The 13,984-nt window shown below is 43.0% G+C and overlaps 1 protein-coding gene across 1 annotated transcript; it reads right to left on the reverse strand.

The window, feature by feature from the left end:
- Positions 1 to 6,935: 6,935 nt before the first annotated feature.
- LOC115680123 (GRAS family protein RAM1-like) lies at positions 6,936 to 9,908 on the reverse strand. The gene is made up of 2 exons (XM_030603859.2): positions 8,961 to 9,908; positions 6,936 to 8,124 (listed from the first exon to the last, which is right to left on the reverse strand). The coding sequence occupies exons 1-2, from the start codon at positions 9,885 to 9,887 to the stop codon at positions 7,003 to 7,005; spliced, it is 2,049 nt and encodes a 682-aa protein (XP_030459719.1). The 5' UTR covers positions 9,888 to 9,908; the 3' UTR covers positions 6,936 to 7,002.
- Between the last annotated feature and the right edge of the window lie 4,076 nt (positions 9,909 to 13,984).

Consider the following 13,984-nt stretch of genomic DNA (forward strand, 5'->3'; position numbering starts at 1 on the left):
GGAGAAAAGAGAATGGCGTTGACGTGCCGTATACTGATGGAAACGAACGAAAATGCAGAGGAAGAGGAGTTCTCGTGGGCTGGTGCTTGGTCGTAGGTTGTCGCTCGTTCTGCTCCGGTTTAGGATTGAGGGGTACAGTAACAGTCGGCGACGTTCTCTCCTAGTCTTTCTTTCTTTTTTGGTTCCTTTTTTTACGGGTTTTTTTTCTTCCTGTTTTATGGCGTCTTATATATGTTTGTTTTAGCAGAGCATCTGATGTATTTGTTCTCTTGGTTTTTCTTTTCGTGTTGGTCAAAGGTCGTGTGTGAAGTACGAAGTCAGCTTATGGATGGGTCTTTTTTTTTGTTTATGTGGTGTTTGAATCGGTGACTGTAATTTGCTCCCTCCTCTGTATAGAAAGCGAAGAAGTTCCCCCAAAAAAGAAAAGACTTTTCCTTCGGATATGCTTTTTGCTACTTCGTCCTCTTATCAATAAGCATTGTAATGCTCGAATCTCGTTAGTGTTCTTCACACTCAGCTTGCTATAGCAGATATACATATGTATGGAGAGAGAGAGAGAGAGGGGATGCGATAACAATCTCTTAAGCTCACGGAAGGCGGGTTCTTTTACCTCGTAACGGGGTGTTCGGGGGATTTTACCCAACTAATCGGTGATACAGGGGGGGTCTGTACTCTTCGGTTGGCTGCGAGAGAATTTCAAAGTCCGAGCATCGAACGAGAAAGACGAACACGCTTATCATTCGAGCACGATACGTAATTTTTAAGACCGTTTCTTCTCCGTTAACATGGTCGTTTTGGATTTGGAGGCAAGGAAATTGTAGAGCCGAGGACATTGTTAACGAGTGCGCCGGAAATTGGTTAAGCATACATAATGAGGGAATAATTCACTTTTCCTTAGTTGGTTGCTGGGCGATAGTGCAATGACCAAAGTATGTAGGGGCATTATTTTCCTCCATTTATGATTGAAGAAAGTTGCTCCGACCACGCCTCTGAATGATGATTTATAAGTTATGAATATTACCCTTACATCCATCAACCCATTAGAGATAATTAGGAGATTCCCCCACATTTCCCATGATTGTGCATATTATTGATTGATCGTAATTGAGTGTAACTAATGTCACAGTATCTCGGTACATTAGATAGCCATCTCGTAAATCCTATAAACATCTCGTGCACTCCTTAGTACGAAAATCGTCACCATTTGTCCTTCACAATAAGGACATGCCGCACCAAAACCGGTCCTAGAACAACATCTGTTAAAAGGGTGGACAACTCGATTTTTCGCCGACACGACATGACGATGATACGGCATAGGCGCCTAAAGAGGGGAGGGTGAGGGTGGGGGTGGGGGTTGCATTGCGGTACGTGGACCGCGTTGCCTCTAGGCTATAAAGACCGGCCGTTTTCCTCGCCCGCAAGCAATAATCGCACGAACCACGTCGCCATAGAGTGGTAGCCACGGCCACGATCCATTTCCTCCTACCCTTCGCGTCAAAATTGCCATTGATCTTCCTCCTACGATCGCAAATTTTACGTTGAGTTTCCCTTTGGAGGGTCATTTGATGCGTAACAATTCCTAAATGATTGCATTGGTTCCCACAAAGTTAATACGACGCTGAGAGTTTACGTCATCGCTTGCGTAATGTAATGAGTCTTAAACCCAATGCAAAAGCGCATGTGTCGAAGAATAGTAGGTATTGCGCATATATTTTTTGCCAATGTGAGCTTAGAATCGCACGATTTCCTCGCTTCAATCGGAAGTCTAGGCAAGCAAAGTCCCGCAGCTCTCGTTCGATCAAGTCGGGTCGACCTGATCTAGCGTGCGCGCGCAGAAGGGGTCCGCTTGTGCGCTATTTATCTAGGCCGGTTTAGGTGGGTTCTTCGGTCCCTTTCGAGGTCATGCTTTCCTCATTTCCCCGTGACGACAGGCCTAGCTCTAATCGGTGGATTACAAAATCGGACGCCGTCACGTGCAGACTTACCTAAAAAAAAATGCGAACGATGCCCGTTTTTGTAGTATACAAGGAAGAGAGAAAATTCGACCCCTGATTTATTTTATTTTTTGAAGCTTTTTTCTTTTTGTGGCCCGAGCCTATGGGTAGAGTCCAGTTAATTTGTTTTCTCTTATGAATATTAAAAAAAAATAATAAAAAAAAGAGGCCAGCTTGGGGTGCGGGGTGGTACCAACCCTGTTGCCTTTGCCTACTTGGCAAGCTGGCACTCCAACAAGACCGTGGAAGTGGGCCCCCACGAAGGAGTAGTTGGTGGTCCGGACTCCCATAATTGCGGCTAATGTGGGCCCATCCAGATCCTAGTCGGGCCCAAACTGTCATGTCGTCACCCCCGCATCAACACATAATCTAAGTAAGAGAGCGACACAACGACTCTTGTCTCTTCCTGTTTTTTCCTTTCCTTTTTTCTATTTTTTTTTTCAAAAAAAATTAATCTTCTTTTTTGGCAGAAGAATCAGGTTGTTGTGGCAATGCTACTAAACTAGTCATCGAGCCCGTTTGATCGGCTGACAATCCACGATTGACGGTGCTCGTTATCGATGTTAGAAAGTCCAATCCAAAAGCTTAAACTATTAAGTGGAGGAAGACCACATGAATATAAAGAGCATTTATAACCCGTTGTTAATCGATGTGGGATAATTCTTCTATACCCTCACTCACGTGCAAGCCGGATTACGAGCAGCACGTGAAATTTTGACATCACACAGTAACATGGAATTTTTACCATGCATATTTGTGGAAAGGATAGCATTGGCTTTGATACCATATTAGGAAGTTTAAACCAAAAGGTTAAGCTATTAGGTAGAGAGAGACCACATGAATATAAAGAGCATTTAAGACCCGTTGTGACAGCACGTGAAATTTTGACATCGCATATTCACATGAAATTTTTTCCATGCACATTCGTGAACGGGATAGCATTGGCTCTGATACCATGTTAGAAAATCCAAACCAAAAGCTTAAGTTGTTAGGTAGAGGGAGATCACATGAATATAAAGAGCATTTAGGACCCATTATCAATCGATGTGGGATAATTTTTCAACAAGCGAAACTACTGATGATTCATCGCCGGTTGTCCAACGGCTCTTGAAGGGCCTAGCAATTCCGTCGTGATTTTTACCGTTTTAAGTCCATCGCATCGTGGAAACGGCCGTAAAATGTGATAGGTACAACGGGGAACTTGCTCGACATGGATCTAGAAAAAATTTTCTGGTGGGCGCAAACATTGAAATTGCTAAGAGCAACGCTACTCAATAGGTTTTGTTTGGGTCGTAGGCACTAGCAATTACATTAATTACCAAACTTGTCTGTTTATGTCCTCTCCACGTTCATGTGGGGAAACCACACTACAATGAAGGATGATAAGTTAATAACTTGATTGACTCCGTTCTTTGAAAATAGGGTTCACATTAAAAAAAAAACCACCCACAATAATACGTTCATGTCATATTTACTTCAAATTATTTTGGATCACAAAAACTCTCGAATTGATACATTCATGCCACATTTACTTCAAACTAATGTACCGATGCCACACTTATCACAAACCAATGCACCTGTGTCATATTTATCATAAAATCCCAGATTTACCACAATTTGAGGAAAATATGGCACGAGTATATCAATTTTGGGGTAAATATGGCATATATATATCAGTTTGAGAATTTTTGTGATATAAAAATTAGTTTAGGATAAATGCGGTACGGGTGCACCGATTTGATAGCTTTTGGGGTGCAAAAATTAGTTTGAGGATAAATGTGATACTTATACGCCAATTTGATTGCTTTTGGTGATATTAACCCTTAAAAATATTAGTAGGGTACGTCCTTGGTCGATCGTTTACTTCATCTATTATGATAAAACGTTGGTGTAATATATATGCATTTCATGAGATGAGAAATGTATGTAAAGGCACGCGTGCGAGTCGCGGCAAAACAGAGCTCCAAACTGCGATTATTCAAAGTACATAAACACCCGACAAGATCTTTCAAAGCTAAAAAACGGGTATCGTCCGAGATGGATAAGATTCCTCAGGCAAATAGTATCTTCTCCACTCCCGTGAAAAAACACGATTCCTTCCTATCTATATCCACGTTATATAATAATTAATAATTAAAGCTTATTCCTTAAAAAAGAGAATAATAATTAAAAAAAAAAGATTCTTAGTTCTTGCTCTGACATGCATCGTCTGAGGTATGTTCCGTTGACATTCAGCTGCAGTTCTTGCGTGCAGCATCGTCCCGTGGGCGGAATGATTTGTATTTTGTACCTTGCTTGCTCAAGTTGAGAGAATATGTTCTTATATTCACTCTTCGAATATTGCAACCAGGTCCAGAAGCAAGAAGCATTTGTTCTTTTCTCTCGTCCACGATGATTATACTTCCTAATCTGGCCTAACGGGAAGATGTCCGGAGCCCCGAGAAAGATCTCGACAAGGACTCGTTTGATTGCGAGCGATGTCGGGTGGATAGAATTGATTCTCGTATTCATTTTCGGTCGGATTGAGTGTGAAATGAATTATTCTCTCGATATGTGATTGGCTATATCAAAAAGGCACGAGCAAGAGTCGCGCCTCGAATATTCTAGATAATATTTATTCATTAAAAGGTGCGTAGGTGCATTTCTAGAAAAAGAAAATTGACCAAAGGACTTGAGGGGATATAAAATCCAATTAGAAGGAAGGCTTTTTTTACTATGAACTTTGGCAACCCAGTCTGTCATTTTATTTGCTTCTCTGTTACAATGGGCCACTCTTAAATCTGAAAAGAGACTCAAGTGGGTCTGAGCTTTCTTTCTTTTTTTTTTTTTTTTTGGTCCAGGTCTGAGCTTTCTTGATAAGTAGACTTACCTACCACAAGGGCCGATCTGTACTACTCAGATACCTTATCAGATTAGATTGAATTAAGTATAGTTCGATTGTCTGATCTTGATTGAAAGCATTCTAGGGTAGGCACTTCAATTTTCACAGTAGAGGACGCCTTGACTATGCATGTGAAACTATTGACAAGAAGGAAGGCATTTTCTACTATAGGCTTTTGCAATCTAGTCCGTCACCTTATTTGTCTTTTGCAATTGGCTACTCTTAAATCTGAAAAGAGACTCAGCAGGACTTGGGCTTTCTTGATAAGTAGACTTACCTCCCACAAGGCCCTGTCTGTGTTACTCAGACATCTTATCAGATCAGATTGATCTGAGTGTAGTTCCAACGTAGTTTCTTATCTTGATTGAAAGTATTCTATGGTTTCCAACAAAGCATGCACTTCAGTTTGACATCTAGGGGCAGAGCAAGAGGACATGTTCAATTGTCTCTGGCTGCTGATGGCATAGATCACAAACTGGTTCGGGTACAACTGTTCTCCTGAATAATTTATCGTTGGTAGATAAGGCATTTTGACAAACACCCTAGAGAAAATGTTTGATTTTGAGTAGGGTAGATGTCTGCCAAAATTTTTTACCAGAGAGGGATGCCCTGATCACATCTCGAACCTCACTCTCCTCTCTGTTCTTATTATAAACACTCTTCACTGTGAAGATCCCTGTTCTGGAATTAGTGCAGGCGAGTCTATCTGCTGTGGTCTGAGATCCCAGCGGGATTGCAAGTATTTCGCTTTGCAGCTCTTCATCAAATGAAGTTTGGAGTGTCTGTTGATTCCATCTCTGCTCCTCCTTTACAATTAGATTAGCAACCATGCATGGTTCTCTTCGGTTAGCCGGTGCACCAATCGGTCCCCTTTTAAGCCATCTGTCTTCTGTAATCTTTTATACATTCCCCATTTCCTACAACCTACGTAACTGAGGGTTAAGTTCAGACAGGTTCAAACATGATAAGTTCAGACAACACTTTTCACCGTGTCATTTACATTTCAAGCCCTTCCACATGTGGGCCTTAAATGAGACCCGCTCAATCCTATGTCTAACACCATATTCGGCTGCAAAAACAAGTCTATTCCAAATCTTTTATTGGTCTACTACATACTATAATGTTTGCTCACTGTAATTCTATAACCTACTGTAGCCAATCTGCAATAGCGATTTACATTGCCATATAATTGCTACAACACCATATAACTAAAGCTGCAAAAAGTGTAACAACTATTCTCAAAGCGTTCATCAGTCTTCTCTCTTACTTTGCCGATATATGGACAGTGCAATGCTATCGATATCCAACGCTACTAAGGTGCAAAGAAGCATATGGTTAGGCTGCCTACTAGGACTTTGACTCGCGTCTTACTTTACAGACTAGTGAGGTAATTCATGAGCGTGATAAACATACAATAGAAATCTTAGTTATTTTTGCATTCGCTCTGCCTTTTCCGATCAATGGTGAACATTAACGGGAACAAATCCCGTTTTACACGAATCATATGCACGTGACATTAAAATTGAAATTAAATAAGGCCTATGTTAGTGATTTTCTTTCATCGATACCGAATGACACGTACGCACAGCCTAGTTACAAAAGTTAAAATCTTCATACAAGTGATTCAATTGCTGGTGTATTTTATATAACATGATCGCATTCTTTAAGTGGTTACAAACAATTAGTACGAATGCCTTGTCTTTCTTTGTGGATCCCATTATTGTCTTGGGTTTGTGGGTGACAAGCGTAACCTAAATTTCAGAGGGCCTAAAATCCAACACTCACGACATAAAACGGTCGGGAAAATCCACGGTAATAATAACAATACTTTATTTGTACTCCCCCTATATTATTCGCCACGAAACACAACAAATATTAATTAGCAATCGAACACATCCTAAGCCCATTTTTTCTCTTCTCTACAAAGTAAAACGTATGATTAATCATCCTTCCACCCCTCCCCCCCCCCAACATTTCCTTCATGATCTCTCTCCTATCTCTCTTTCCCATTCTGTCCATTAATCTAAACTTCGACGAAACCTGGTCCATTGTGTGAAAAGCATCGATCAACAAGGGCAAAAGAGACATACTGCACGTAGAGAGAGGGAAGGAAGGAAAAGCTTAATTTTAACATCGCCATGCAGAGGCCGCGATGATGGCCCTATCTTGCCACCCCAAGAGCAAGCAGCCCTTGTCCTCCGTCAAGCGGTACCCGTCGCTCGAGTACAGACCCAGCAAGATCTTCGACTGGGTCACGGCGTTCCCGCTGAGCGGGACCCCCCTGAACCCCTTCCCCTCCATCACCTTCCTCCACTTCTCGAGCCGCTCGTGCCGCACCGTCCGCTCTGCCCCCTCGCGCGCCACGACGTTCTGTATCTCCGGTGCGAAGATGTACTGCTCCACCTGCGCCCTCTGCGCCGACTCCGGTGGGAACGTGGCGTCCAGCGAGTCGAAGATGGCCGAGTAGTAGTGCAGCGCCTCCAGGAACCGGCCCAGGAAGTAGGGCCCATTGTGGCTCGCTTCCTGCTCGACGAGGGTCACGATGTTCGGGGCCTGGTCGCGGATCATGGAGAGCAGGCCCCCGAGGCAATTTCCAGGGACGCGGTGGAGGCAGTTTACGGAGTTCACCGCCAGTGCCTCCCCGACCCGCCGGTTCAGCATGTGGGGCTTGAGGTCCTCCAGCTGCTCCCCCACTGGGTGGAACTCGAAGGGGATGTGGAGGGAGTGGGCGAGCTCCGTGAGGCACCGGCCAGTCTCGCACACAGCCTCGATGTCAGGACCGACTCCGGTTATTCGGAGGAAGGGGGCCCCACCTGGCCGGGCAGCGAGGGCCTGCATGAAGGCTGGCCACTGGTAGCCCTGGTGGATGTCTAGGTCGATCACGTGGACACGCTCCTCGAACTCGATCGCCTCGAAGATGGCCTGGTTGGCGGTGAAGTGGGCGAATTTTATGTAGGGGCAGGCCTGGTAGAGGATTTGGTAGTACTTGAGGATTTCGACGGAGTTTGGGGGGAACGGGGAGAAGGGCTTCGCGGAGGAGGAGGTGGGGCGAGTGGCAAGGGTGGCGGCGAGGCGGGCACTCAGGGCTTCGGTGAAGCAGCCGGCGACGCGTTGCATGGAGTCGCCGATGGACGAGACGATGCGGTTGAGGTGGTGGAGGTACTTCTGGGCCAGCATGTAGTCCTCTTTGGCCACTGCTTCAGCACACGCAAGGAGGAGGTGCACCAGTTGAAGCCCACTGTCTTGTTCCTGATAGATAGAAAGACATTTATTATATGTAGATATATGATCGGATTTCTGCTTTTCGGATGCTTGTTGAGTGATATTAAATAAGCATGATAGTATTTAGAAAAAGAAATGGAATAGGTGCTGATGATGTGACACAACGTCTGAAATGGTAAAAGATTTTCCATAAAAAATTAGGCATTTAGTATATGCTTCCCGGAATAAATACGATAGAATATTATGTTCCGTTTGTTTTGCAGAGAATGAATGATTTATAAAATATATTTTTAAAAATAATCGCTTGTACCATTTATACAAATAAAAATGATCGAAAAATATTTTTATCGTCCAAGATAATATTTAAACACGAATTGTTATCAATAACACGAAAAAAAAATTTCTCTTATTATTTCAAACGATCATTTATAGGAAAATATTTTTCAAATTATTCTTTTTCGCGAAATAAGCGCACCCTAAAATCAAACTCTGTTCAAGATCTATTGAGATGCGCAGTAGAAATCTAATGTCTCGCGAGGTACATTGGCCCTTATATGTGGACTCGTTTACTCCCAAGAGATTAGACTCGTCAAGTCACGAGACAATTAAATATATCAACTATATGTCTTTGAACTTTACATATCCGGTTTGAGATTTATCTCTGCAATCACTGCCCACGTGTGTGCACCGGGCTTTACAAGATATTGCCTAAGAAGATCCGATTATGTGGATGAATTACATGAACTTGTGATCGGACGAATGATGTACATGATATTACAACGTTAGACAGTTATTACTATGATTGACCCAGTCTACCGTGACCCCCCATCTAATAGTTTTCGTGAAGCGATGGAGAGAGATACCTGTTCGGAGCCAATAGCGATGGGCATCATCAAAGTGTCAGCCAGGTTTTGATGCTGCTGAGTCGACTGATCATGTTGCTGTTGCCGCTTCTCTTGGAGGTGCTCTCGTTGCAGCTGCTGAGACAGAGGCATCTGCGAACTCGACTCGCAAGACCCGGGATAATACACATCGCTCTCCTGAGTGAGCTGAGATCCGCTGCCCACCGTCTCGCTCATCGGCCGGCCATACCTCGGTCCTACTGACATGCACTCGAGCATCGGGCTGGCGTCGAACTGCGAAGGATATATCGTGAACTCTTCCTTCTGGTAGTCCTCCAAGTAATCCTCGATAGCAGGCAGAGCAAGATTACTCCCAACTTGCATATACGGATTATGATTGTTATTACTATTGCTGTTGCTGCTGTCGTTGTTATTACTATTGTTATTGTTACTGCTATTGTTGTTGTTATTGTTCGAGACCTTGTGGAGAGGGCTCATACCCTTCCCTCGGAGCGGACCAAGCGGCGAAGAGAAGAGCCGCGGTGGGGAGTACCACGAGAGGGACTGCCCTTGGATGTTGGGAGCATAGGTCAAGCTGTTGATGTAGCTGAAGTTCGGACTGTGGGGTGATGGGAGGTTAGTGTTAGTACCATTGTGGGCAGTGAGGTTGGTCCTCGCAGGGGAAGAGATCATGAAGTCGCCATCGAGCTGGTCGGAGAAGAAGGACTCGAGGAGGGCGGCGGTGGGCGACTGGACTTCGGCTTCTTCTTCCTTGTGGGCCTTGAGCGACGGGAAGCTGAGGCTCGGCGGGGTGAAGCTGCTATGATCCATTTCAGATGGAGGAGGTGTCTTCTTGGACTCTGACATTGAGATAGACGATGAGTCAGATGGTGAGGTTGGTGGGTGGGTCATGTTGGTGCATGAGTTCTCACTCTTGAGTGAACCCATGCTTCCACACAGAGAATTGATCATGTCCTCTCTCTCTCTCTCTCTCTCTCTCTCTCTCTCTCTCTCTCTCTCTCTCTCTTAAAATTTGGAAAGAAGGAGGTGGGGTTCAAGGTCTCGTTCACCAAAACTTTGAAGAAGGAAAAGAAGGACGAGCTTTAATGGGTCGTTGGTGTTATTTTTAGAGCTGAAGAGCTCTTCTTACAGAAAGAAAGACTCGGAATGCGCCGATGTCTTACTCTTATGCAGAGGCATTTCCCCCTTCTCCTTTCTTGTCTGCATGGGTAGGAGGCAAAAGACGACAGAGGAGAGTAAGGAAAATGAGACAAAAAGTGGAGATATGTAGAAGTTCCATGTGATTGGAAGGACGTGCCAAATCCCAGCCTACGTTTCATCACCCAAGGCTAAGCTGTTATCTAGGGTTCATTCCTCGTCGTTTCCTCCAGCGCTGCTTTGGAAATTCTGCTGCCAAAGTAGAGGACAAAAATCCCATCTGTTGGTATTTCCTTGGGCCGGCCCGATCTGGAGAACAAGGTGAATAACATAGTTTAATCGACCCTTTTCCTTGTTGCAACATTAATAAACAAAATGATTAAAAAAAAATGGAGAGGAAATGGTACTATTGGTCAGTTGCGATTGTTTGATTAAGTAGATGAGTTAAAAAGAGTGAGAACCATGGAGATTCAGAAATGACAAGGGACAAAACGTTTCGCTTGGGAAAAGGGACAGAATGTCGCCATCAATGATGGTCGGGAAGATAGAAGAAAATATCCCTCATCCTCAAGGAAGGCAAAATTCTGAAATAATAACAATGATAGTAATGATGATAAAAAAAAAGGGGAGGAGGAAAATGGTCGTGGAATTCCAGGCCTACAATGGGTACGAGATTCGTACATTTTTTTGTGTGTTTCGGGGCAATACTTTGGTTGGAGGCCGTGCGGGTCTTGCACCATCAAAAGGTGTCGAGATGTTTCGGTGCATTTTGTTCCTGGGTCCAACAAGGTTTCATGCGACAGTTGATCCTGAACTGATAATCTCTGAGACTACGACGGAAATGATAGCAGTTTTGAGTATGAAATCATGATTCTCTTCTCTCCAGAAGTCTACACCGTTAGAAAGTTGTCCAGGACATTTTGTATCGCTGCTTCTCACGTAAAAAACCGGGCTTGACCGGCGACATAACCCCCACTTGGCGCATCCCCAAAGGTAGAAATACGAGACTGACGCACACGGGAAAATGAACCCGGATAACAATTAGAGAGAATCGGGATCCGTGATGTGCGATTCTAATTTCGTTATATTTGAAGTTAAGACGATAAACAAATCATTCTCCTCGAAAGTTTAAGCTATCGAAAAATTTGCCACAAATCTTGTGATTCTCATTAATGTTTCAAAAAAACTTGAACGGTAATGTCATAGACGCTCCCCTTCGTGGGAAGGCTAGAACGATATGGGAATCCTATTGACGGGGCAATACGGGGGGATGCCTGGTTTAACTTAGCATACAACCGCTCGCTCTAAAAGCTCGAAAGATCGGGTGGTGGATTGAAGTCTCTATAAAGGGGTCTAAAGTTTTTTTCTTCCTCTGGTTACGAATGCGACACCATATGAGCTAAAAGGAAGTACGCGACAAGATCACGAGGTGGGGGTCACACATTTAACTCGATAAAAAGAGGAAGACAAGTGGGATTAATGTGGAGAAGAAGAGGACAAGAGAAAGGGAATGAAAGGACATTGGCAACATCGTCGGATGTGGCGTCGGCGACGCCGCCCCCCACGGGCCCACGCCTTGTATTTGCCCAAGTCATCGAGCGTTTGTCTCTGCCTCTCTCTCTCTCTCTCTCTCTCTCTCTCTCTCTCTCTCGTGCTCAGCAGTAAATAGCTCGCTTGCGTCCCCCGACACGTAAATGCGAACATCTTTTTCACCTTTGATCTTTCCTTGGTAATCAATGGTCTGGCGTGTCCTTTTTTGCTGTGTACTGGAGTATCATATCTTGTCGTGAATTGAGAGCTTTGTGAAGTGAAGAGGAACTTACCAATTACACCGAGGATGAATGTCGCTTTCGGCGAGCATATGACATGATGGAGTAAATTAGGTGGAGAAAACGTCCGAATTGTGTCTTTTCACCACCTACTGCGAAAATCCGTTCGATCTAATCAATTATCGATCCATATTGTTGAGAAATATACAGGAGATAATGACAAAAATGATCCGGAAACTTTAATTCATTGTGTAATGTAATCCATGAACTTTCATTTTATTTAATATGATCCATGAATTTTTTATAATATTCAACTTAGTCCTTGGACTATATGAAAATATTTAATGTTGTCCTTCTATTAATTCAAGTTCAGGGACAACATTGAATATTTTCATATAGTTCAGGGATTAAATTGAACATTTACCATCGGTCCATATACCACATTGAAAGTTCAGGGACCACATTGTAAATTTGGCTACTGTAAGAAATCACATTGAACAAATTAAAAATTGAGAGACCATATTACATATTAAGCTAAAGTTTAATTACTATTATGTCATTTTCCCAATATGCAGTCCTATATGTAGACGTTTTTTGAAAATCACACGCACATCCTACTTCATGACTTGAGTTCATGGCATTATTGAGGGCTCCGCAAGGATGTGATATTGAACCGCCATTAAATTTGTTCGTTCCGAATGTACATATTGCACTTTTACTTCTCATATGTACATATATGTATAGCACATTTTCAATTTCTAATTATTCGAACTACCATAATCGAGTTCAATCCTTACAGTTTTTAAACATATACTCCCAGTGCACCTAAAAAGGTGTCTTCTTCCCATATATTTGAGACCGTTCTTGAATCAAGAAAGATATATATATATATATATATTTGAATTATGATATTCATAATCTAAAATTTCGCTCAAGCCTATTTCTCGATATTTTAGAATTTTTGGGACAAAACGAGTTGGTCTCGCGAGTGACACGATACCAGAAGATAGGTCATAAGATCGAGTCATGAGTTCACAATAGCCCCATTTATTCACGTCCGTATATATCCGTCGCGTCTCGCACATGAGGCTTACCCAAACTCACTCGGTCTATATAGTGCTCGAGTTATCAAGGATTAAATGTTAACTTTGCTCGATTTCAAGATATAAATGGATAGTTATGAGTATTAATCTACTCAAATCATTAGCCCCCATGCCTGCTCAAATGTCTATTCACTATGTATCCGTACATCCCATTTGCACACAAAGAATTTCAAATCCGAACGGAAAAGCCCAAAATCAAGTAGAAAAGCCCAAAATCAGGAGTAAGCCCAAGTTCACTCTTTTCGAACCACCCAAGACACAAAATAAAGCCTCAGCCGAAACCTCATACGGCAAGACTCAATCACTGGTATCATTCTTTCCGAACAAAATTAATTGCTCTATTCTGCACCAACTTCTATGCCCAAAAATACGAGTTCTTTGGGGAAAAGAGTAAAAAAAGTCATAAACCTTTTATATTGATATCGATTTAATCATAAATCTTTTTTAGTGCCAATTGAGTCCTAAATTTTTTGATATAGTGTCAATTTAGTCATTTCGGCTAATTTTGCCTAGATATTACTGATGCAAACGCCGGCTGCTGGTGCTGACATGGACAATTTTTAATAATATTATAATATTATAATATTTTTTTGAATTTTTTTATTTTTCGTTTGATTTTTTTTCCTCCCCTCTCTCCTTCCTCCAGCCGGTCGTCGTACCGCCGGTCCGACGACCGGCCAGAGGCCAGCGAGGCTCGCCCTCGCTAGATGGCCGTGAGGGCAGCCTTGCGTTGGGCTGGCAAGGGTCGAGCTTCACTCAGCCATGGCGAGGCTTGCCTTCACCGTCGCTGTCGAGGGTAAGCCTTGCCAGTGGCCAGCAAGGTTGGCCTTTGGCAGGCCGCCGATCCAACGACCGGCTGGAGGAACGAGGGAGGGGAGAAAAAAAAAATGTAAAAATTCATTTAAATATTAAAAATATTATTAAAAGTTATCCACATCAATAAAATCCGGCCAAAATTAGTCGGAAGAACTGAATTAACATTATATTAAAATGTTTAAGACGAAATTGGCATTGG

The sequence above is a fragment of the Syzygium oleosum genome, unplaced genomic scaffold (assembly GCF_021117445.2).
Source record: "Syzygium oleosum isolate NSW1041296 unplaced genomic scaffold, Sole_v2.1 Sole_v2.06, whole genome shotgun sequence".
In the NCBI taxonomy this organism is placed as follows: domain Eukaryota; kingdom Viridiplantae; phylum Streptophyta; class Magnoliopsida; order Myrtales; family Myrtaceae; genus Syzygium; species Syzygium oleosum.

What these genes read in the sequence shown, in the direction of transcription:
- LOC115680123 (XM_030603859.2), bottom strand. Translation starts at nt 9,887, where the DNA reads ATGGGTTCACTCAAGAGTGAGAACTCATGCACCAACATGACCCACCCA. An exon ending in TCGCTATTGGCTCCGAACAG is followed by an intron (nt 8,125 to 8,960) that starts GTATCTCTCTCC and finishes TCTATCTATCAG; the next exon opens with GAACAAGACAGTGGGCTTCA.